Source organism: Lepisma saccharinum, chromosome 3 (genome assembly GCF_977018435.1).
Source record: "Lepisma saccharinum chromosome 3, izLepSacc3.1, whole genome shotgun sequence".
Classification (NCBI taxonomy): Eukaryota; Metazoa; Arthropoda; class Insecta; order Zygentoma; family Lepismatidae; genus Lepisma; species Lepisma saccharinum.
The window spans coordinates 105,426,929-105,453,233 of record NC_139231.1 but is presented as its reverse complement, the minus strand read 5'-3'; the positions used below and the strand labels follow the sequence as shown (position 1 = coordinate 105,453,233).

The 26,305-nt window shown below is 41.3% G+C and overlaps 1 protein-coding gene across 1 annotated transcript in view; it reads right to left on the bottom strand.

Moving 5' to 3' along the window:
• Positions 1-26,305, bottom strand: part of LOC145985272 (uncharacterized) — an 85,902-nt gene that overhangs the window by 32,802 nt on the left and 26,795 nt on the right. Inside the window, exon 2 of the mRNA XM_083119091.1 lies at positions 16,562-16,850. Within this exon, the coding sequence (XP_082975217.1) occupies positions 16,562-16,850 (289 nt within the window). The remainder of the gene's footprint in view (positions 1-16,561; positions 16,851-26,305) is intronic.

The following is a 26,305-nucleotide window of genomic DNA, read 5'->3' as shown; positions in this document are numbered from 1 at the left end:
CCAGCAGTTTCTGAAACTTTTTGGATCACGCCACACTGTCTCGCCATGTAGAATATTGCCACACATCCGTCTAGTGGTAACATTACAGTTCAGTAGCCATGTGTGCCAGTGGCGTGCGGTGCTAAATCAGGCAGGGGAACAGGTGACATGCACTTGCCCCCTCCCCTCCCATACCTATCGTAATATAATACAGTAGACCAAGTAAAATTCAACCCTTGTTGAAATGAACCAAATAAACATACGAAACATATGCTAAAAAAATTCAGAAGTCACATACATGAAGCACGTTAAAATTATGAAAATACCAATGTTAAAGCAAATATGATATAATGTAAAGAAAACATTGAAAACAAAATTGTTGATGCGCAACATAGGAAACATTAATAAAAGCAATTTATGAGTGATCAGAGAAAAAATGTTTTGTCGAAACCGGTTTCATCTCTCTATTTGTAGATTAAGTTGACATTTTTTTTTTGAATCCACGAGTTTTGCGACACCGTCGTATGCGACACTAGCATTTCTGCCGTCATTTGCGACACTGTATGGAAAATATATTCCATGAGAGTTGCGACACCGTCATTTGCGACACAAAGTGTAAATAGCTTCCCGTCACACTTTATCCAGGCTTAGGACTGGCAGCATCATGGAAGCTGGTGTGTTTCTTAAAACCTTTGTTAGTTTTCCTTCACACTGGCATCATGGAAGCTGGGTGTTTAAAAGCTGGATGTATTTATCCTTTGTCAATGACGGATTGTTTAGATCCCTTGTCAGTATACGAGCAGACTGCAATCCCTTGTCAATGTAGAAATATAGAATGCGTCGTTTCTCTTGTGGTTGAACCAACATCTTACTATTTTCATTCTAATTTCTGAACGTACGCCATTCTCCTCAAAAAGCGCTTAAGATCTCTATGCATTTCATAGTCGGCAAACGCTCTTTGTATTCTCTCATCTAATGTAATGTACTGACGTCGTCTACGTTTCCCTTTAAGATTCAAGGCCCTCCTCTCACATTAGTAGTCGTTGTACACAGCTTCTAATCTTAGTCTTCACTAATTGGTACACGTTAGGACTTGACTTTTCCGTCAATACATTAACTGTATGGTTCCATCCCTGGACTGCATTGTTAGTCCTGTGCCGCTGTTGGGAGCAGTTCCATATGGAAATGTCGAAATCAGAGTTGTTCATCCACTGTTCAACGAAATAATCGAAAAATTTTCTCAATATGTCGTGGTTTGGTGCATCTTCCATCACACACAGCCATCCATCATCGACGTCAGCCACAGGGAGGTAAGCCAGAGCTTATATACATTCTTATACACAGCCGCACGTCTGGATCTATTTTGTAATCGTTTGTCAGTCCCAACTCCTGCACCTTTCGCCACAAACATTGGTTAAAGTGATAATTACAACCACTGATCTGAGCCTCGGGAAATACTTTCTTCAGAGACGCTATTGCTACTGCACGTACGCAAATGTCGCTAATTCTGGTAAACAAATTAGAAATCGTAGGGGAAAATCCAAGCAGTGTCGCTTATGACGGGAAAAAACGAGTTTTTGCCTTAGTGTCGCAAATGACGGTGTCGGAAATGTCGGAACTCCATTTTTTTTATAGTTAAACATTGTAATTCAAACGTCCTCAATGCAATAATGGCAATCAGATGGCCGAGTTTTTTCATGACGTCCACTCATGGGTGTCCGGAAGGGGGGCAAGTGGGGGCCGTGTCCCCCCCCGGAAAATGAAAGTCAACCAAAAATTATATATTTGTCACATATAATTTCCTTTCAGCCACAATAATATGTGTTAATTATTGCATGAATATGATAAATTCAAATTTAAGCAATGTTTTTTTGAGGGTACAACACTATTATTGGGGAAAAGGTACCTTGCTTGCCCCCCCTGGAAAAAAATGCCTTCCTTGCCCCTCCCTGGAAAAAAAGCCTGCGGACGGCCATGCGTCCACTAGATTTGTAGAAATTGTGACAAAACCCGAACTGTTCCAAACTCCCTTCTCGGGAACAAACAAGGACAACAATAATTTGCCACTGGAAGAGTATACAGTTACAGAGTTGTAGTAACTTGTTTGAAAATGCCTTGTGTACGATTTAGTTTTAGTTTTTAATTCGGTTAGGTTAGGTGTTGGTTTGCTGTCTTTTCTGTAAAGTTCAATGAACTAAAATCTTTCGTCTTCAGCCGGTCGATCATACAACACTCGCAACATTCGCTTTGTGCTGCCGCTGCGTGCGTCTTGGGGCTGGTGGAACAGGTGGATGCGAGCAGAGGCCTGCACAAGACCTGGAGCAGACCCGTTCGCGAGACATCGCTCCTGAAATGCCATGCAACCTGCGCAACATCCTCGCTTGAGCAGCTTGTATGCCCACCTGTCCAGATCGTTCCTGGCAGGCATTGTAGACCCGCCGGGTACCCGCAGTCTTACGATACCTAGTAGGTCTCAGTTCGTTCTTTCCATCAACTGCAGACCCCTCCCTCTGCATGACGTAGTTGCTTCGAGTAGAAACTGCACCGGGCCCACACCGTTCTGCAGTGTTGCCAACTGCAATAGATTTTCACTACTTAAAAAAGGGAACTCAAAGCTTCGTAAGCCACATCACCAATGAAATGAGATTTACGAATGTTGCTCCCCCCCCACACACACATTGAAATAGGTTTTCCGTGGCACAGGATCCATAAGTATATGTCGTAAATAACCAACATACGTATATATAGTGATATAGGGCAGGACTGAAACATGTCACGTTCGACGCTGAGGTCGCGAGTCAAACAACACACTGTTCTACTGCGAACACCAGAGCCGTAGCCAGCCAGGGGCATTGCCGTTACCCTCATTTGGGAGGGGGGGGCAAGTACTTGGATAAACGTAACAACAACAACAATCACAATAATAGTAATAAAGTAGCATGAAAGGCATTATTATCCTCATAAATCACGCAAAAAGGGGGTAGATGTCGGTTCTCACGCATTTGTGTTGAAACAGAGGATTAGAAATATTTTTTTTCAACACGTCAATTTCACATTTGCTAATAATGGAAACAAGCACACAAACTATTTTTGAAAGAAAGAAAGTGCATGATAAATGCATTCCGAATGTACATGCATATGGCATGTAAAATTTCCATCTACAATATTTTCTTTTCACATGGAGCGACGTATTACATAATTAATTCATCCAAGTCGTAACAAACCAACATTAATAGCAAATAATATCACGGGCCGCCATGGCATTCTCTGTTTTAAAACTTTTCTCACTTAGATCGTTCGGCGCTCAGGGCCGACTCCCGCTACCCCTTTGCTACGGCATTGAACTTGATGAGACTTGTGCTTTAATGTTTGACCCCCACCCTGACCCCTCCGCTAGACAATTTTCGTCCAAGGTTGTGAGCAATGCACCCTGCCCCCTCTGGTTGCGCCACTGCGTGCCTGGTTAAGGCACCATGCAATGAAAAACAATTAGTTTTCAGTGAGGAGATTTTTGTTTGCTCGATCATTCATTTAGATAAATGAAGCTGTAATATTGCGTGCATTTCCTGGCAATAAGATAAAAACTGCTTACGCTGAACTGAAATCGCTAAGTATATAAATTCTCCTTGGAGAAGAAGCTCCTCCTAGGACTTCGTAGGATTTAGTAGCTACGTAAGTAGGCAACACTGGCTGCAGCCGTCCACGTGGTGATGAAACACCTGGAGCGACACGCTGCCGGAGGGCTGTTTCCTTCCAGCAGGTTTTGCAGGCGCCCGGGTCTTGTTGAATGCCCAGGTACCTTGTAAGCGCCTTGAAGACTAAGAACCCGGGTAGAGACGCAAGTCGACTCGTTGCCGTGGGCAGGCGATCAGGTAAACCTGTTATCGCGTGCAAGCGGGCAGTGGATAGGTAAAAGGCAGACTATGCTGGCCTCTAGATGCGAGCTGTTCCCTCGGAAGCTATTTCGCAGCGTTTAGCCAAGGCATTTAGCAGACGCTTAGACTGTAGAAGATTTTTCCAGTTCGTTATGAATGACAGACGCAATTTTGCAATGAGATTAGGAAACTATAGACTTACTACACTCAAAACCATCACTACGACGCAATTAAACTTTAGCACATAGCAAAAACTCGAAGGAAAACGAATTCGCTATGTGTCTCCCAGGGAACAGCTAGAGAGTTCAGCTTCCGCGGCACCATGAGGATCGTTTACCTTCGCGCGTGGTCGGAAATACTCGGCAACAGCCAGCAGAGGGTGGGACGACGAGGGTAGGTGAAGTAAACAAACGTCCAGTCACGGTGAAAGTTTTTCTTCTGCGTGTTGATTTCGGAAGAAAGAAGTGTTTTTATTATGTAATTATAGATAATTTAAATAGATAAAAAGGGCGATAAGTAGAAGGGAACAGCCTGTTCCCTCTGTTCCATGGAGGGACCGCCACTGATGTGTGCTCATCTGTTCGACTTGAGGACCCTAATTTCCCACTCTGTAACACATCATTGACCCATTGCGTGAAAACATCCCCAAAAAGATTCCAAAAGGTTTGATGAAAGTCCGAGGGCAGGACATCCTCTGCCTTTGATTTATTTCTGGCCGCTTTGAAAACTGCATTTCTTACTTCAGTGTTCGTAAAGGGTTTATTAATTTCCGTTCGCTCTTCTTCAGTTAGTCTTTCTGTTACTTGGTTCGTAAAGTCCCAATCGGATTCTAAGGGATTATGAGCTTGACCCATTAATTTTAAATAATATTGTAAGAATGTACTCTGAATTACTCTGGGATTAGTTGTAATCTCTCCTTTGTCATCTATTATCTTTGTTATTAGGTGACTTTTAACTTGTCTATGCTCTTGTAAAATATGATATAAATTTGCCTCTTAATCATTATCCAAAGGTAACTTTTTACTTTTAATTTTTACGATGTTTCTCTTTTTTCGATGTAGAGAGAGTAATTTTGATTTCATCTCGTTAATGTAAGGCATATTTGCATTACCTTGTAATGCTAGATTTTGTAAATCGTGTAACACGGCATAATAGAAATTATACATGTTGTTAAAATCTCTACTTTTTTCTATACTATACATTTTACTAATATAACGAAATTTTGGTTTTACAATGAATTCCCACCAGTCTGTTAGGGACTTACTGGGTGATCTACGCCTAACTAGCTCTAGCCAAGTGTCTTTTATTAGCAGTTCATAATTTTTATCCGCCAATACTGAACAGTTTAGCATCCAGTATCCTCTTCCCATACATGATTTGTTTTGTTCCAATTTTACTTTTAAAATTAAGGCACTATGATCACTGAAGCAAACGGGAAACACACTTACACTATGTACATTTTCTTTATAACCCTTCGCTAAATAAAATCGGTCAATGCGTGAAGAACGTTGAGTTGTAAAATGTGTAAATCCTGCTTGGTCTCTATGTTTACAACTCCATGCATCTTGTAACTGTAAACCTTTTGTTAATTCATAAGAGTGCCCGAGAAAAATTATAACCAGGTTGTTGATCTTGCCTATCTAGGACGGAATTGAAGTCACCTGCCACTAACGCATTTAATGTATGCGATGTTAATTCTGGACTTAGGATTGTAGAAAAAAATGTTCTCGTTCATGCTTATTATGACTTCCTGAAATTGCATAAAAACAAAGGACCTAATTCCGCACTTATTAGTCTTCCTGATGGGTGGAGGGTAACATTATGTAAATCAATTCCTTGATGTACCGCTATTGCTGTGCCTTGATATGTGGCAGTAAAATTATTATGAACATTGTACCTTGCCAAAGATGAAAAATTGTCAATGCCTACCTCTTGTAGGAAGGCTATATCAATGTCCGACTGTGTCAAAAAATCATTTAACGCCATTAGTTTATTCTGACTTTGTAATTTGTTAAGGTTAATCGTTGCTAATGTGAATATGCACATTATGGATGTAAGGATCTGATTTAAGCAATGCATTAATAATTGTTAGTACTTTACGCTTTGCAATTGTTCCACTTTTGACGCTGGGCAGAATCACTCATATCTTTTCGTCACTACCTGAATCAAGAACTGTACGCATTACTGTATCACTTGGTTTATCTATCCCTGCCCCTATTAGTTGTAAACTTTTTCTTCTTTTCCTAAAAAAGGTGTCGGTTGAATAGGTTTTTCACTCTTGGACTTAAGCTGTACTTCTACTGCTGTACTTACCACGTCATCCTTTTTTTGTTTCTTCGGACGTAAGGTCATATGGTCTGTAGCATTTTTTCTCGCTTTTCTGGCGGATCGTGAGAGGGGTTTTTTTGGGGTGGGTTTTGGAAATTCTGCTTCTGCGAACATCGAACTTGTAGGGATTTGGGGGTCTTGGTTCGGGAATTCGAATGGAGTAATTGGAACTATAGATTCATTCCCACTTACACTTTTACTTGCACTTTCGTGCACACTTTCCTTGTTGCCGTCACTTGCATTATCTTCTTGCTGATTTAACTGTGGCGGTTTGGGAATCGTAGTACTTGCCTTTGGTTCGTTGTCTTCAGTGACTACCATCTGCTCCTGTTGTTCCTTGTGGTCCTCTGGAGTGGCCTGTCGATATGCCGGTACTGGTAAAATGGTTCTGGTCTTTAACAGTTGATTCCGTATGAGGGTGTGAAGAACTGGGGAGTGTATTTTCCACGGCTGCAGCATATCCTGTAGTACGTGTCGACCTTGCCACTCTATGCTGACACTGATGCTGTAAGTGGTTCTCTGCACCACATCTAAAACAGAGTTTGGGTTGCCCTTCATACGTAGTCCAATAACGCTCTTCATTTAACATAATATAAGAAGGCACCGGTTTTTGTAGAATAATACGGACTATCTTCCTGTCTGTTCTGACTGGATAGAGGAGGGAGGTGGAATACACTTCATCTCGTACTGTTTGTACTATTCCGTATTTAGACATTTCAGTTGTTATAGCAGTTTCTGGTAGTTCCATGGGAACTAGATGAATACGAACGATTGTAACAGGTTGGTCTGCTCTGTGAACTGGAATTTCATATTCTCCCGTGTCGTCTGAGAATACGAAAGTTCCCGTACTACGTGCTATTACGTCCTTGCAAAATTGCTCGGTGATTACTTTAACAAACACTTGGTGTTTTACGAAATCTACTTCAATAATCAAAACATCCGCAACGCGCAGTTTCACTACATCTCTCAGCCATTCGTGAATGGCGAGCGTGGTCGGCCTTTGCTGCACTCTTGCAAAGGAAAATTGCAAAGTGTTTAACCTTTTGACCGGCATGTCTGAGAAATTACATACGTTCACTTAACTTCACTGATACAGAGCTGCTCGCTCTGCTGTTAATATAATATTCACCTGTCTGTAGAAACTAAATTCCGCGTGTTGATTCTACTCTACTTGACGAATGTTCGGGGAGCGCTTGCTAGACACCTCGCCTCGTCGCGGAATTTACTTAGCTACCGCGGCGGTCGAAATTACACTTAATTTAATTACATGATGTCTATGACATTCCTCCCGTGAAGTTTGATAATCACCCCCCCCCCTACCGAGTAAAATGGCTGGATTCAACATTGCCTACCGTTCGTGGTGCCCACCACCACACCCGGAGCTCGGTAAGTGAAGAAGAACGATGGTTAAGGTATCGTCTTTTAGACCGAATTTTTCCATCGTGGCTTCTGATTGGAGCTTGCGCGAGAAAGAGCTCTACCGTTATGATTGATGAGCAGTGTCTGTCCACTTGAGGTACTTGGTCTCTGAAAGTTTTTACGGCGAAGAGGCAATATCCCAGCCGCGGAGATGGCTGTCTCTAATGCCACGCGGGACCTCGGTAGAAGCAGAATTTACTTTCTGGTTTTGGAGTCTTCCGATCAAGAATCTTCCACAGTTATGTATGAAATAACATCTTGAGACGCCAAATGCCTTTTCCAAAGTTTTGTTACGGTAGGCCCGCTATATTGATTTCGTTCACATGTAATATCACACCAGGATCTCTCCAATGGCTGTCGCCTTGTAATCAAAGGTCCGCTAGTTCAATTCCAGTGTAGGCACATTGCACAGTGGCTCGGATACTAGCTTAAACTGTAGTTTCAGTCTATCTGTGATTAAAGTTGAATTAAAACTAAAGCTCAAATTTCAGACCAGTCCCTTAAAGCATTTAGCTCCCAATAAGAATTTCAAATCAAAATCATCTTTACAGCAGTTGGTGTGGTCAAATCGTTATCCACTTTTTCCCTCCCATTATCGAATACCGCGAACCTCTTGACGACAGCAATATAACTACACCAAGTTTGTCAAAAAATTCTTTCCACGGCTTGTTTTTCTATTATTCGCTTCAATTTTCAACAGGACAAAAACATAAACATCAATGTTTTACCCTGGATTCGAACTCGGGTCCTCTGATTTATCGCGCTACACTGACCACTCCACCACCGAGGTTGATCTTTTTATTGTTAAGCCGACCTCTGTGGCAGAGTGGTTAGCATACGACCCCCGGTGTCCCAGGATCGAATCCCGGCATGGACATGGGTGTTCTAGGTGAGTGTTCCTTCATCGGTTTCATCATATCATCACTCATTCTCACCTTCGCGATTAGCAAAAAACGGCGGAAAAGCGAAGTAAAATAAACCATGAATCAATCAATTTTTGGTGATAAAGACGAAGTTAATACTCATTGCACCGTGACATGAAGACGTATATGGATTATGTGGAGATAAGGTTCCACACGTTCACGGTCCCAGCCATTGTTGGGGTGATATGATCAGCACCTTACTCCTGCTACCTTTAAGAACCTCATCGATGCTACCAGTTGCCGACTGATTAAGAGGCCGGCTGAGCCCCAGAGCCACACTATGCAGGAGAACAGTAACAAATTTTCCACCTGAAATCAACCACTCCAGGAATTGAACCCGAGTTTCCTTACGTACTCGATTACCGCGGCTAGACCCTGGCAAATAGGGGGAAAATCTTATTTCATAAACCCTTCTATTTTCCCAAGCATTTTATCTCCTCCCTTACGAAACGAAAAGCAAGGCACAAAAACATTAACGGAAATCGTGTAGATTAACCTGTAAATGTTCGCAGAATAAAGCTCGGATCATGGGAAATACGTAACCGGTATGAATTTATGTATAACGTTTTTGAGCAACTGACGAGATGAATATCGAATGAAGCTGTCGGCCTGCATGCATATTTTCTTTCGAAAGCTCCCACCTATTCGCCAGGTTTTGTAGAGGCTTTGTAGCGCGTTATTTCCGTGGCTAACCTCACTCATAATTAGTATTCATTACCTCTTAATAGCCTGTGGTAACATGGCTATAATGCATTATTCATGCTTATGATTGTATTAGATTTTACATGTAGTTGTAGCAATCAATATATGTCATTTACCCAGCGTATCTATATATTGGCACAGATTTTTAAATATTTTTTCAGTATTAAAATTCAATTTGGATTGATTTACGAGATGTAAAAGGTAACGTTCTGGAAAGTCACCTCTTTTCCACACAGTACACCTTGGACAACTTTCTTGCAGGTCAACGATGCTGTGGCACCTGGAACTACAGCCTGTATAATGCTCTGTGTAATCGTGTGTTATTCGTCTGTGTCAAGTGTGCCCCTTTTCAGTCTCACCTTCCGTCAATGATCCCTGGTATTATGTTAATACTAATCCAGTTTTCACAATACAGCACTTAAACACTTTAATAAAATCATTAACATCATTACTCAAATTGTAAACGTGACATGTTCTGGATACCAAAATAGATCTGGTCACGAAAATAACTTCCTACACGTGCTATTTTATATTATACTGTACCATGTAAATAATAAGTAAATAAATAGAGTAAATACAAAACGGGGGAACCGAGAAATTCACGCAACTGACGCTCTGTTTCATATTGAAAGGCACCAGGGCATAACACATCCGCATGAAAGCTTTTTTTTTTTTTCTGTCAATGGTGTAGCGGTTTTCGTTAAGCTTACTCATCGTTCTCTAATGCATTACATGCAAAGCTGAAGATAGGCTTAACTGATAATATTTTTTCTCACGTTATTCACACCTTTGCGAAATCTTAGTAGCACTTTTTACGAAAATTATGTATTATTTTGAAGCACCACGTTGGGTTCATAAATTCAAAAATTTAGCTATATTTAGAATTCTTCACCAAGATTTCAGGAGATATTGCATAGATTTTAAAAGTTTTGAGATGCCGTAAGTCTGATCTCTGCTTCAAATACCTAGACAATATTGACAATCAGTTGTCTGCAGGAAATTTTAACAAATGGGATTTATCAGAAAGTTTCTGCGTAACTGAATGGTTAGTGTTCTCGCCTCTAGTGCAAGCGGTCCTGGAATCGAAATTTCGGCGTTGAGCAATCATCGGGAGGACAATTGGAGGTTAATTGAATAGAAGCAGGGAGCTGGCGTCTCAAAACCCTAGAAACATGGAACCCAACAACGTTCATACTATACGCCACTCAATGACAGCCCCTGTGAGAAGCCTTGGCCCTCAAAGGCCTCCTGCGCCACGATTTTTAGTTTAAGAGATAATTCAGAGAAACTAGATACTTTCTAAAAAATAAAAAAAATAAAAAAATAAAAAATTGCAGGCAGACTAAATTCTCGCCCTGACTGCAGGATGTCTTTTGACTTCCATGTGTCCTTGACGTAAAACCCTCTTTGATGAAAGGAAATATCCTCCCGCGGATTTGACCATATTCGATTTTTACAAGTTTCGAATTCACATCCTTCCTCTCCCCCGCTAAAAAAGTTTTTCAGCGGCCTCACGAGAAAGGGAAAACAAATTTTGTGTAACCGAATAAGCATTCCTTTTTCTGTGTGTGTGTGTCTGAAATAAAAAATGCCCGTTGAAAGCGAAGCAATTTTTTTTTATGCAATATGGTCTTTCCGTTCTATCCGTGGGCCGAGGAAACCTGAAAATGCTAGCTTATGACTTTGTCGTCGACTTTTCTGTCCAAACCACCATCGCGACGCGAGAAAATGTGTTTGTCGATGCATGAAAAAGGAAACTCCTTGTATCTTTCTGTATGTGACCACCGAAAAGGCGTCTTAAAGGAATGTGTAATTTTAGACGTTCAATTTTTGCAGATCTCTTTTTCCATACACGCACACACACACACATACACATGTACAGCACTTTGAAAAGGAGCTTAACCTGGAAATATCAAAGGTTTGAGGTGCTACATTCATGATTTCATAAACATTTTTTTCCATGGATGGTCACAAGGTACTGTTGTAATCTGCATACTGGAAAAATGCAGAATGTGTCAGAATATCATATTTCACTGACAAAATCACAGCAGTTCAACAACACAGAGAGAGGTCTCACATTTTGGTCAACGCTTTACCAGTGGTGTTAATATAACACAGAGAAATGGCTGTAAGCAACAACATTTTAACACCACGGAGGATAAACGACCAAATGTGGTGTGGACATCTTGAGAATTTTCTTTACAACGTTCTTTCGAACATGATACATTGATACAAAAGGAGATTTCAATTTGGACAAACTTACAAGAATATGATGAAGTTGTATTATAAAATTGAAAGTTGATTGAATTCAGGTATTGTTTAGAGTTCACTTTCTACACAGATAGGCTAATCGGGATTGTATCTCCAGTTTAACGTGGTCGTATCCGAACCACTGTGTGCCTTCAGAGGGCATCGAACACGGGACCCCTTAATTACAAGGGAATGACGTTACCACTATGCCATCGAAACTTTATTAAGATACATTATGTTTACATCAGTTAGTTATAAGTGTGCTTCGTAATGTGATTTAATGAAAAAAAGGCTTTAAGAAATTATTGGGTAATATTACTAATTGCACTGGTGTCAAGGTTTAGAAAAAAACGCATTGATCGCCGTTTCTGAAAAATAACCTACGAACAGCCCTTCCCGAGGAAATCTTTGTCTTTCTTTTGTGTGCAATAAGTAATTCTTTATTACAGCATTCATTTCACGCGGCAGCTTCCCGAGGCGAATGCATAAGCGTTGTTTAGACATAGAAGTCTTGGTCACCTCACAGGAAGTATGTTACCATATCGATCTAGAGCAGTAGTAATAAATTCAGACTTGCGCGCATATAATCCGAGAATCGTCGCTTTGAAAAATCCCTTCGTGTAATGAAGTTCGATTTCCTTTAATCAGAAGAGACCTACTTGCTCCCCTTTCCCCGGCAACCCTATCAGAATTAGCGTTACACTTGAACGACATGTACCACATCCTCTGTTGCTTGTCAAAGGAAACTAACTACCTATATTCCGTTTCTAAGTAACCGCCATATTGCTAGTTCTGATTAGTTTCTATCATAGATACCGTGAGCTTTTTTTTCCTAATCGAAGCAGGCATGGCGTTAACTAGACCATACATTGAGGAAACGTCACAGATTTCAACTCGTGGTTTTTCCAAAAATGGTCTACCTCAATATGTTAGCTAGCTTTTTAGAGTGTAACATCTTGTGTGTGTAAGCCCCTAATAACTGATGATCCAAGTCATGTTCAGTGGTAGCGTCGTCGCCTTGTAACCAAGGGGTTCCGGGTTCAATACCCAGTGGAGGCGCATAGTGGTTCGGATCCCACTTTAAGCAACTGTAGGTCCAGTCCCGATTAGCCTTACTGTGCATAAAGTGGACTTAAAACACCAACTCAATCAATCAATCCAGGTCGTTCCGGGGTGGGGATGGGGTTTAACATGGTCGTCGGTACGGGTGTCGAATGCGTCCGTCGACCCCCCTCCCCCTCCCTGAAAATTGGCATCGTTCAGTTCAAGTTACAAAAAATCATGAAGCTTGTACCTTTTTTAATGTGTTGTGTATGTCCTATGGAGTCCCATTTACAACCCGCATTTTGAACCTTTGCAAAGGGGCTTTCTACACCCCTTTTTTAAATTTTGAGGTAAGGGTTTTAGATAAGGGGATCTTCCCCGCATACACTGAAGGGTGCAAAATAACCATGCGTGGCTACGCACCCAAACATTTTAACTCAATCAATCAAGCAATAGAATAACCAAGTATAAATACGTGAAATGAAAGCAATTATAAATGTAAAATACACGAATCAGTTTGTTTTTATATTCTACCATTAAAACCGAGAAAAAAAATGTTACATACTTTCCAAATTATGCGACAGGTCACCCAACATAAAAACTATGGCTAAAATTTCATTCTAAGCGTTAAACCTTTTTCTTAAATTAGGTGTGTTAGTATCAAAATAGAATAAGCATGAATTTCAGTACACAACAGCATAAATGTAGTAAAAAGTTTAAGAAATGAGTTGTGGATATTCACTCATCTGGTGGGTCGAGTATAAAAATCTCCCGAAGGATATAATAATTCTAATAATAATAATAATAAATTTTCAATAAAACTAATTTATTATATTGAGTTTATATTAGTTATTATTTTATGCATGATAATAATAATAATTACTGCTATTATCTAATATTCAAGTTTGATCAATTGCCTGACCTCCCTACAAAAAGTTCTGGCGATGCCGATGGAGTGTAACTAAAGAGGGCATGTATGGTTGCTCCTGCTCTGCTGCTTACTGCCCTGAGTTTGTGTGCAGGTGGGAAGCTCGCACCGCAGGAGCGCTCGCTACCCTCCACATGTGTAGGCGAGTTGCCCAATGTTGTAGTAGTACTTTTAACACAGGAAGAAAATAATTTTTGGATCGTGACTTGAATTTGAATTGTTGTTTTGAGTCCACTTTATGCACAGAAAGGCTAATTGGGACTGGACATACAGTTTAAAGTGAGATCCGAAACACTGTATCATGTGTGATCACTACCGGGTACCGAACCAGGGACCGACCCCTTGACTACAAGGCGACGGCACTATCACTACGCCATCGAGATAGGCAACGCACACATGATTTGAAAAATGGCTTAATTTTTCATTTAGAATATAAAAATAGCATGGTCAAAAGGTGTACCAAATTATATGACTCTTTCTTTAAAGATACGCTTATTCCATAAAGCTATTGTGACACACCCAGTTGGTAAATCATCTGTCTACCACACAAGATACTCGGGTTCGATTGTCGGGGTGACTGATCTTAGATGAAACTTTTTTCGACAATGCCCCGAATGAAGCGGCTCTGGGGCACACTCGTCCTCTGATCATTGGTTACCTGGAAGCAACCTTGGCAGAAAAATAGGATTAAAGCGTGGTACTGATCATATTAGAGAAGGAGAATTTGTCAGGCTATACCTTCTATGGAGTGGAGTATGCAGAGGGGCCGCTGGTGGGGCTACAGCCCCCTCCGAAATTTTGAGAAAATCAACATTTTCAAATAAAAGCAGTGAAGAACTCGGGATAGACCAACAGTGGTAAATGCAAACTCGCCCCCCCCCCCTCGATTGCAAATTTTGAGAGTTTGAAGTACTAAGTATACGAAATATCTTGCTGTGAATGCCGACATCTTCCCCCAGAAAACAGCTATGCACCTTCCAGCACCCCCTAGAAAAATCCTGCTTACGCCAGTGTGCCTTAATGGGACGGTGCAATGTATAGCTTTGCCTTTTTTTTTACTTTGAGGAAGAGTGGAAGGTTCCACACGTGTTTAATATAGTTCGGAGAAGTGCCACATGAGGGCCTTGACCCCCATTGAATTCCTATTCGAAATCAACGACAAACATGAAATTATTTTTGGTTTCTAGCCGCGAGCAAATAAAAATCCCTCTGAACTCTCCCTTGCGCAATATGTCTGCTGAATTTTTCATACTCCTGTTTGTGGACCGTTGGGACACAGCATGTCGTATTTATGAGAATCATCCGTGCGAGAAATTTCGTGTTTACATGCGTACCACAAGGCTAGATGCTATATTCCTGTTCTGATGGAGGAGACCCCCCTGTCCCCCTGCCCGTCGTGGCACACGAGAGCAATGCATCTATCAACATTAATTTTCACCAGACTCCATCTTTCGAAGACTAGCCGCTAGCAATGATAGTTGTGGGACAGAAGGTGCCATCACAACAAGTAATGCACTTAAGTACAAACGGTTAATGAAAAGGTACAGGGTGTACACGATGAACCTCCGGGGTTTCAACGCAAATAAAGTTACGACTATCCAGTCTTTTGTATTTGGTGCCATATACGCTCAAGTTTCTGTTTGGTTTTTTTGTAGTTCGTGTGCGTCATGCTTGGCAGCGCTGTCGCTTGTGAAAATGGCGCCTTCTCAAGAGAAAGCATTGACAAGCCGGCGGAAGTCGATCAGGCAAGCCACCACGTAGCCCAGATATCACTCCTTCTTCCTCTGGGGGTATGTTAAGGACGCAGTTTACTCAACGAAGGTGCCAAACGTGAATGCTTTGCGTGACGGAATTGTTGCTGCCATTGATACCGTCCCTGACGACGTGGCGCGAAGTGGAATACCGGCTGGACATTCTTCGTGTCACTAAAGGTGCTCACATAGAAGTATGGTATTTTTTTAAGAAACTTTTTTGAGTTGCTCTTTGCAATAAAATTACCCAAAAATCTGCAGGTGTGTTCGTTTTAATTTCCCATCACTTCAAAATCCCGGAGGTTCATCGTGTACAATCTGTATATTGTACGTAATCCTTTGGGGCAGCCTGAATAGAGATGTGTACTAATTATTATTATTACATAATTATTACTGATATCAACGTTCAGACTCCCTCTACAAAAATACCTGATTATACTCATTCCACCATGGTAGCACCAGTCCCGGATTTATTGCGAGACCCTCCTATATACGAGTTAGTATATACAATTGAAGGGCTCAGGGGGTAAAACATGGTGACATTTAGGTCATTATTGAGTTAAAAGTAAAAAGAGTAATAATTCAATTTTCGCATGTAATTCCTGTCATACAATTTGCAATGGACTCATTGAAGCCTTCTGAAATTGGTAAAAATACAACACGAAAACAATGTATCTTCAGCATAGCTCTAATAATAATAATAATAATAATAATAATAATAATAATAGCTTTCTGCTTAAGAAAGTCAATAATGACTAAACTGCCATCATGTTTTACCCCCGAGCGCTTCAATTTCAATCATGTATTTTAGGTCTAGTTATGTCAGATAGCTATCTATTTAAAATATTTGTACCACATTTCAAAAATTTCATTTTTTTCACTTTGTGGGCCTTTTCAAAGCAATTTTTCCTCTTTGGAGGTCCCTTTGCAAATGGAAGCCCGGTGCTATAGCCCCAATGCTCCCAACCAAGACCTCCTAAATCCGGGAATAGCTCTGTCTAGGTCGTTGCACTTTTTGACACTAGGTGTCAGGTTGGTGAAAGGAAATGACGTTCAACCAAGCAGACGATAAGCGTTGTTCAAGTTCAGAAGATTCAACAAATGCCTGTCTGCTGCTTTAAACGTACATTTGATTAGTTGGCACGCACCACGTGACCATACACAACACATTACACCGCTCCAGAACAGTGCAAACGGTGCAGACATCAAATACACTACACGACACCCGATCAACGAAGTAGACAAGTCTGTGTTACACTGTGTGACCAACCAGACTCTTGAGTGCAGAGAGAGTCAAGAAGTGCAGCGAACTAGACGAGGCTACTCTAGTGACGCTGTGTGAAAGAAAGACACATTGCTCACCTGGAAACGTGGAAGAGACGAAGTGGTGCGTGCCGCTGGACGCAGACCCCGGCCGATCGCCGTCTCCGAAGTTCTCTAGGGAGTTGAGGAGCTCGTTGTAGCTGTCTTCGTCCGAGGGCAGCGCCAGAGGGTCGGGGATCTCCGGCTGTCCCAGCAGCCTCTTCGGCGCGTGGGGCTCAAGGAGGGCTCGGATCATCTCTTTCGAGAGCACCAGGTTGTCGTCGATGTCCGCTGCCCCGGAGACGAACCCCAGCCACGTCGCCAGAAGAACAAGGGCCAGCTTGTCCATCTGAAACGGAGAGCAGGATTTGTTCAGAGTCTGGATTTCTAATCTCTATCCGTTGTAAGAATGAAGTCACTGCAAACATATAGACGTGGTTATATTTGTTATTCACATGGCAGCCGTGCAGAAATCTTGCGCATCAAAATACAGGGCTACTATAAATGATTCATTCGATTTTAAAACACTATTTTCCAAAGTATTGCACATACAGATATGAATGATATACATGGAAATAAATGTAAACTCACCCACTTTCCTCACATTGAATGTTATATGAAAATAACTGTAAATTCACCAAGTTTTCTTCACATTCTACAAATGTTCTATGTGTGCCCTTCTAGCCACAGAACACACATCCAAGCGGCAGTCGAGTTCCACCCATACATTTCGTAGCAATCCCCTACCAATGATCATCAGAGAAGCATTGATGCGTTCCCTGAGCTCTACCAGTGTTCTTGGCAGGGGGGGTACGTAAGCAAATGCTCTGTTTACATGGTGGTTCTTTTCTGTACTCTCTTCTCAATGCACGCTGCACTGCAATAACAGATGAACATCTCGCATATTCCAACACACAAAAACTCTTTTCTCGGTTTGCCGCCATTTTGTACAGGCACTGCACTCGTGGTGCCAACTGGTGTGTTACGATGCAAACTTGGTGAGTTTTCAGTTATTTTCATGTATGTGCAATACTTTGGAAAATACAGTGTTTTGAAATCGGATGAATCATTTATAGTACAGCGCCTTGAATAACGTAGTGTGGAAAACGACCCAAGAAACTGGTTCCCCGAGACGATGACAAGTAGATGGCAGTGCGATCGACCCAGGTGCTAATTTTGTTATGAAAGTAATGCGGCTTAGTTAGTTTTTGGAATATATTGTGTAGATTTGTTTATCTAGAAAGGCGGTAAGTGAATTGATGGAAACAGTTATATTTGTGGAGTGATTTGCAGTCACGAAATGGCATTAATTTGGAAAGAAAAGAAAAGTAAAATAAAATTAATAAATAAATAGCATGCGTAACACAAGAAGAAACATCGCAATGTGATTCCGGACGTCAGGTCTTAGACTGTGTATTAGAGTTTATTTTTCTATGTTATTAGAATATAAATAGTATCCTGAGAGATGTTTCATACCGAGGCGACAAACCACAAATGTCGCTTGAAAGCGAGCAGTCGGAAGTCAATGCAGCCTTTCGAACCGTAGGGACAAAAGCTCTGACTGCACCGTTTCCTCAAGGAGATTTTACACCAAAGCCACACGCGACAAACGATACGAGGATTTCACACCAAAGCGACATGGGTCATTCGGTGCAAGGCAACTTTCATTCCGAAGTAACACATGTCGCTTGGAAAGGAGCCAATCAAGAGCAACATTTCACATCGTAGCGGCATGACGGGAAGCACAGGCCAGCGTTCGGTGTATGAAATCCTCAAGCGATAAGTGTCGCGTGCCGCTTGTCACTTTGGTGCGCAATCTCACTAAAGCAAGACACTCATTGCATCGCGTATGCGCGAACAACAAACCACGGCCACATGTTGCAAGCTATTGAGGAAATGGCCCAGTTTGAGCGACGCAGAAGCGACAAAGCGACACGTGTGGCTTATCGTGTCGCCTAGATCTGTTGTTGTATTGTGCGGTTTCTCGTGTCGCCTATCTGTTGTTCGAAAGCAACGCTTGCTAATAGACTGAAGGCACCATGTCGCTTGTCACTTAGTTGGGAACTCCCCCTGTAGCGCGTCGCTTCGGTCTCAGCACCCTTCCTTTAAGGAGCTTTACGACCGAAGTAACAAGTAGCACGAGAATACGTCATATGAACGTGTCGTTTGCTGTTTGGACCCTCATGTGCTATGAATGCTATTTTACAGTCTGGAAGTGTGTGTCACTAGTATGACAGTGTGAACATCCCGTGTCGATTGTCCCATTGGTTTGAAAGTTGCCTTACACTCATGTCGATGGCACTAAGAAAGTTTTGTGGGATTCCCCTTGTCGTTTCATGCAATCATCATTATCATCATCGCCGTGATTAGTTTAAAGTGGAAGAAAAGATACAGTAAATATCAAAAATACAAATGCTTCAGTGTGTATATCTTTAAAAGAAATGATGATGATGATAATAATAATGAACCTAATTCATACACAAAAATTTAGTTGCCAAGAACATTCCACGCGTATTTTTTCTCCCGTATTATTAACGAAAGTATGACGATAACAGGACGTGTCGACTGTCTAGAATGTTCGTTAATATCTTCGCGACCACTGTACCAAATATCATAGCAATTATCGCATTCATAGAAATGCTTCATGTAAAAGAATCAGACGTTGCAGCGAAAACTCCATTTACTTCCATTATAAGCAGTCGAACACCAAGCACCGGGGTCAACACCAGCGCCTCTAGCGGATCATTTTCGAGTGGAACCAGCCTAAGAGCGCAGAAGCATGCCGTTTTCCACACTACGTTATTCTAGGCGCTGTAATTTATAGTATCCCTGTATAGTGCATGTGGTATCACTCAAAGTATGTACACAGTGTCCAAAAATTATTGAACAATTTTATAATAATACAGTTTCACTAGTATTGAACAGACATATTTTATATTACCTTCATTTGAAAGATGAATACTTGAAGTTTTACACAGACCTTAAATGCATTCTATGTGTGCCACACGTGTGGCAGGACAGATGTCCAGGTAGTATTCCCATTCTCACCAAACGCTCTCAAGCATGTCATACGTGACGTTCCCGATGGCAGTGTTGATGCACTTTTGCAATTCTGACAGTGTCTGTACGAAATCCTTGACTTTGATGAAACCCCACAGGAAGAAATCGCTTGCTGTGAGGTCCGGTGACCGAGGAAACCACCATCGGAGACGTCACACACATGCTTGAGAAGGTTTGGTGAAAATGTAAGTATTGCCTGGACATCTGCCCTGCCACACGTTGGGAGCACATCGAATGCATTTAAGGTCTGTGTAAAATTTCAAATATTCCTCTTTCACATGCCTCCCTGATGGCGCAGCGGTAGCGTCATTGCCTTGTAATCAATGGGTCCCGGGTTCGATACCCGGTGGAGGCACATAGTGATTCGGATCCCACTTTAAACTGTAGGTCCAGTCTTAATTAGCCTTACTGTGCATAAAGTGGACTTAAAACACTTTCAGATGGTGGTAATATGTCTTTTCTGTTCAATATTAGTGAAACTGTAGTGTTACAAAATCGTCCAATAATTTGTGAACACGGTGTAGATGCTATATTGAAATTCTGTAACCTTGTACAAGGTGTCCGGAAAGTCCAACCGAGACTTTGAACCAAAGGCGATAGGCATGAGTCTTGCACTGGGTATTAACTTTGTCTATGTGGGTATATTTTAACCATTAAACAACATGAACGTTCAGTATGAGAAAAGTTAGTAGGGTGTAAAAAAAATGTTTTTGTACGAAGTAAAAAGAAACATGGTTAAAATAGCTATGGAGTCGCTTGCAATAATTTTCGATGTGTATGGATGATCTCTGTGGGTATTTATCGAATTGATAAAATAGCGATAAATTATTACGCATGTTATGCATTAAGACTATTTGTGGGGTTCATTATGACATATTCATAAAAACCTGTTTCTTTTTCGAAATTACAAGGTGTACATGTAACATTGGTTGTGTCAGAGGGCAGCACAGGTGTGCGCGACATCTGGCACTGTTCTTCAATCAATGTCCAGATGAGGGAAAATAATTGTAGGTAAGTTACTGTTTGTGTACGATAATTGTAGGAGAGATATATATGGAAAGGAAAGAGGAGGAAATAGAGGGGGGAAGGGAGTGGAAATGTTTCAAGTCTCTTTTCTATGTTTAGGTAGGCTAATTAGGACTGGACGTACAGTTTATAGGCGGATCTGAACCAGTGGGCAATGTGTCTCCATTTAGAGTACAATCTAGTATTCTTCGATAAGGGAATACTCTTAGCCACTACACTATCAGGAGGCCCAGCAAAGGGGAACAGAGAAGTAATGAAAGAAAGAAAAACAGGGGAAGGCAGGAAAGAAGGAGAGAGAGAGGGAAAAAACTAAAGAGAAAAGAAAGCAGAAATAAATACACCAAAAGGGAGAGAATAATAAAGGCAGAAAGAAAGAAATGCAGAGAAGGGAAATGTAAAGAGAGAGAGAGAGGAGAGACAGTGAAGGGAAAGGAAGACAGAATAAGCAAAGAAAGAGAGATTGATAGAAAAGGAAAGAAAGAAGGGAAAGGTAGAAAGAAAGAGTGAGTGTGTGTGAGAGAGAGAGAGACAGAAAAAGGAGAAGAAGGATAAGAAAGTGCGAGTGAGGGAAAAAGAGAGAGACAGAAAGAGATAAGAGAGAGAGAGAGAGAGGAACAGGGAAACAAGAATAGAGCAGAGATTAGGAAGAAATGGATAGAAGGAAAGAGTAAAAGAGGGAGGAAGATAGAAGAGAGCGAGATTAAAGAAGAGAGAGAGAAATATTGGAAGATAAATAGGAACAGAAGACAAGAAGGAGGAAGGGGAAAAGAACCCGGATAGATAGATAGATAGAGAGAGAGAGGGGGGTATATTGTCTTCGGTTACAGTGCGGTCTTCCCGCCGGATCCTGCGGTGCGGAGCCTCCTTTAAACCCGATAATCGTGGCCGTTATGAGCGATTACCGTCTCCTAATGCGTATCGAATAGCGCAAGACGCCGCCACCGCAAGAACCCCCCGAACGAGACGACGCTCGCTTCGGGAAATGCGGACGGAGGTGATGAGGCACCGCGTTATTGCACGGCGTGTCGTGAATACAGGCAATTTCGTCGCAAGGTGCGGTGAATCGACGTTTCGGGTGGTAAGTGCGATGCTTGCTTCGGTTTCGCCGACCGAAATGTGCCATTTGTTGCGAATCTTAATTGCAAGGATCCTTGAGAAGACAGGGTCAAACCGTGAGAGTTTGAGACGCACACGACATTCATATTGTGTCAATTAAATGCTGGTTACTCCCGATACCGTAGTGGTAATCTCTGTCTTGGAACTAAGGCCGGACTGCATCGGAGAGAGACAGGACAATATCCCGGTGTGCTGTTTGTCATCTCACAAACGGTCACAATCAGCCACAGGTGTAACAGTGATAAATAAACCTCTACTTTTCCGTCGCCTTGACGGGACCTACAATAATTAAACGGTCTGTGCCACGTACAGTTTTATTTTACAATAATAGATTTCACGCCATGTATACATGAGAAAGCCATAACCGGTACGAAATCTATTGAAAGTTCACTTTCCCAAGTTCTAAACACTTTTTAAACGCCTTTGAAATATTGCCCCTTTACGAAGAGAAAGTATATTTTTTTTAAGAATGAAAGAGGCCCGTATACTGAAATGTAACATTCATGTCACTGACACCGACCACGCCACAGGGCCCACCCTCTTGCCCACTAAAATAGTAAGAATGCACACAGATGATTAGAGAAGGAGAGACAGGCGGTTTGAAATAAGAATTCTTATTTGAAGGGTGTAAAAAGCTCCTTATTGAAGGTTAAAAGTGCAAGAGTGTAAAGAGAGATGCACACACCAACACATATAGAAGAGCCTGGAAGTAGAAGGAAATAGAGAAATAGAAAGAACGGGACAAATTAATAGAAAGAAAGTAATAGAGAACCGTAACAAGAAACAGAAAGAACGAACGATGTAGGGAAAGAGTAACAAATAGATCGAGAAATTGAGAAAGAAAAGAAGGAAAGATAAGAGGAAGAAATGGTAGGTAGAGAAACAGAAATATAAAGATGCAGAAAGAGAGTAAGAAAGAAGGAAAGAAAGAGACAGGAAAACAGGGGAAAACCCAAGAAAACAGGGAAGAAAGAGATAGAGAGAGAAAGAAATTGTCACACCCTCTCGGTACTTCCAACCCAGCCTTGCTTGTAATCAAGGGTCCTTGGCTTCGATTCTTAGGGACACATGTTAGTGGTTAGGAGATTGCAATACGTTATTTTCAGTCTACAGCTTATCCGTTGAAATTCTGTGCACATCGAAAAACACAAAACACAAAGCATTTTACTTCAATGCTGGTGACTCCCAACTTTAAACGTAAATACTTTTTAAATTAAATGATTAGAAAATATAATTCATGTCATAAGCCCTTACCATGGTAATACCCTTAACAAATTATTTTTTATAATATTGATATGTTCACGGCTAATATGGGACACTGTAAGTATAAAATTGGAAACCCAATACGATGACCTTGAATTGTTTATGGAATTAAATCGTCAGGAACGTGTAGTGTCTTCTAATGCTAAAATAGTGTTGCGGTTTCCTGTGTGCAATACAAAGAAAAGTATACTTTCTTGTCCCCAACAACTTCTATCCAGTGATTTGCCTCGAAATTTTGTAAACGGGTTTACCTGACCCTATCTAGATGTTATACCTTCTTTTTTTTAATAGTGAGTCCTATACTTTGCATTTCACCTGTATTTAGTCCTTTATTTATGTAAAAGCTAAACCAGAGGGAGGGAATGTAACATCCAACAACCCCTCCACTTCGTTGTATATTGTGACTTAACATTCCCCACATAATGAAGATTGCACTTATATGTGCGTTCGGGGAAAAGCCTTTCAACACATATGGGAATTGCATAAGCCCCCTCCTCCCCCTTCTGTGCGATCCTCTCTTCCAACAGGGGCACCGAAATTGTATTGACGGCGAGAGAGGCTAGTGAACCACAGGTACGAACCACATAACCAACACTGTCATAGGGTCCAATATAGAGAGGAGTTAATCTGTAAACAAAAGGCTTCCGAGAGGGTGTGGGGTGATGAAAAATCAAAGGTCAGGGGGGCAGAAACTTAATTTGATTACTGTAATCTAGTTTCAGAACCGTTCGTTAATAGATGGCGCTGGATATCGTTGTCACACACCGTGACAAGTTTTAATGGTGTCTCCAACAGAAGGGAGGTTTTTTCCAGCCTCTGAAATATGGAACTTATAATGTATTTATTAGCAGATTTTCGTTTTTGTCGGGGATGGGTGGTTGATGGCAGTAGAATTAACTTAATAACAGACCAGAGTGGTTCAATTGTTTTGTTGTTTCATCAACTGTGCAAGTTCGGTTAATGGAAGTCCACCTGTTTTGTTTGTATTATTATTTTCAGTTTAGTGGTCCTGTAGAGGTACAATCGTTGAGCGTTATGAAGCTTGAGGTGCACATGAAAAGTAATGATTAGGGGCTGATTTCTATACACTATTCCTTCATGAAGAGCCTATATGCCCTTATAATGTCAATGCACATCAATTTGACGAAGTTTTGTGGTCCATATGAGGGAGGTTAGTGCATCATATACTAGGTTTCCATTACATTTTTCTGTTTTCGTTTCACTGTTCTCTACTTTTCTTTCTTCATCTATTTCTCTTTCTTTGCATCTTTTGCCCTCCTATATTCCCTATTTGTATATCTCCCCTTTTCTCTTTCTGTTCATTTTCCTCGTTCTTTATTTCTATTTTTGTTATATTTTTAGATTATCCCGTGTCTCTCTTGTCCTTTCAACTATTCTTTCTCAGTTTCTTTCTTCCTTCCTTATTTATATCTCTACCTTTTCCCGGTTCTGTTCGAATATGAGTAAGTGTAACTCTCTACTACAAAGGATATTGCAAACACCTTACGTATACTCTATCTCGGGAATCTGTGGAGCAAGACCGCGCATAAGGGAAGGAAAGGGGAGAAAGCGAGTAGGCGGAAGCAGTACACACTTCTGCAAGGGCTGGTAACTGAAATCTATTTTCCCTTACCACAAAATCCAGTTCGCTCGCACTAGTTCTCGAGACTTACTTTCGTTTTCTTGCTCCAGAGATCCCCGGGACAGAGTATAGGCCATTTGGGCTGACAGAGTGTGGGTGAAGACTATTTCACGTTGAGCCAGAGCCCACCCTCGTCCAGATTGGCGGCGACACCCCATCGCACCATTGCTTAGTCATAGCCCTTAACACAGATTGCCCCATTGTATTTTCCTTGCATGTTTTGAATTTTGTGGTTCATGAATAGTTGAACGAAAAGCTACTACTTGCTACCAGAAAGGAGGGCCGGAGTTTTATTTTTAACTTATGGTAAAAGGTAAAAAAGGTAAAGTGCTCCCCTGTGCTTAGCACCACACCATGACTTATGACTGCTATATATTACCATCGTTTCCAGAATCCAACAACTTTTTTCTAGAAAATTAATGAGGAATACAATTCCCCCTGATAACCCCAGGGTATGTCGCTCTGTATTTGAAACTCCAACTCGACTGTTGCTCCTGGGTGTATCCTTAGCTCATCATAGGCGTAAGGATGCACGCAAAAAATATGGAGAGAACTTGGCGAGTTTTAAATCAAAATAATTGCTTTTTCCGCCCGCGAAACGGAAGAGAGAGAGAGAGAGAGAGAGAGATAGAGAAAGAGAGAGAGAGAGAGAGAGAGGAGAAGGGGGGAGGGGTGCGGAGTGGCTACTAGAGTCAATTCGCGATGAAGACTTCCGATGAATATTCATGTCCTAAATGCATTTTGTTTCATGCAACGTGAACTCAGTCTTTGACTGAGCAGAAATGAAGAGGGGGGGGGGCATCTTTTTCCTGCATGACGTAGAAACAACGAAAGGCAAAGAGGTCCCGTGATTAACGATATAACGACCAATGCTGTCATATTCCGCAAACTACATATTTATGAGACACTTTTTTTTCCTCCAACGAAACCGGCTCGCATGGAACAATGTATCTACGAAGGAAAGTGCAACTTTTCTCTTAAAATCAAGCCTCCAGTAATTCCCCCGGGAAAAAAAAGTAGGAGTAATCTTTTGCAGACTCTACTCTTAATAATGTAAGCAGCAGCTGTGAAATGAATTTCTTTGGGCGAAGTTTTCGAAGTGTCTGGTCTAATAACTTATACATTGAGATCTGCACGATACTAGAACATGATCCATTTTCGTAAGTTTTTGGATTCAATTCCAATTTTTGGCACGGAGGTTTATTATTGTTTTTTTCTTTTTCAAAGTCATCGCATGTGAATACTACCCCAATTTATTTTCTCCAATTCCCTCCTCCGTTGTTAACGCTGTCGCTTTGTAATCAGTGGATCCCTGGTTCGATTCCCGGCGGAGAGACATTGCCCAACTGTAACCCAAGTACCGATTTACCTGCATGGACGTAGGGTTTACTCAAACAAGTGAAGTTAGTTCAATCACAGATGGAGTGACTTCGTTTGGAAGGGTTTCAACTGCGTTTGTAACCACGCACGCACTACGTGTAAACAACGAGGGGTAGCGTAAAGTCAACTTTAATAAACAGTTTTTGTTTGCCTCTCTGGTACGTAGCAATTGCAGATAGACGAGAGCAACGAGGAAAAAGTGGGGGGGGGGGATGATGTATTTATTCTGCCATATACTGTGTACCCCATACAGGCGCATGTTTAACAATAAAAAGTGCAATGTTAACCTAAAGGGAAATTAAGTTTCTTGTCGGTAG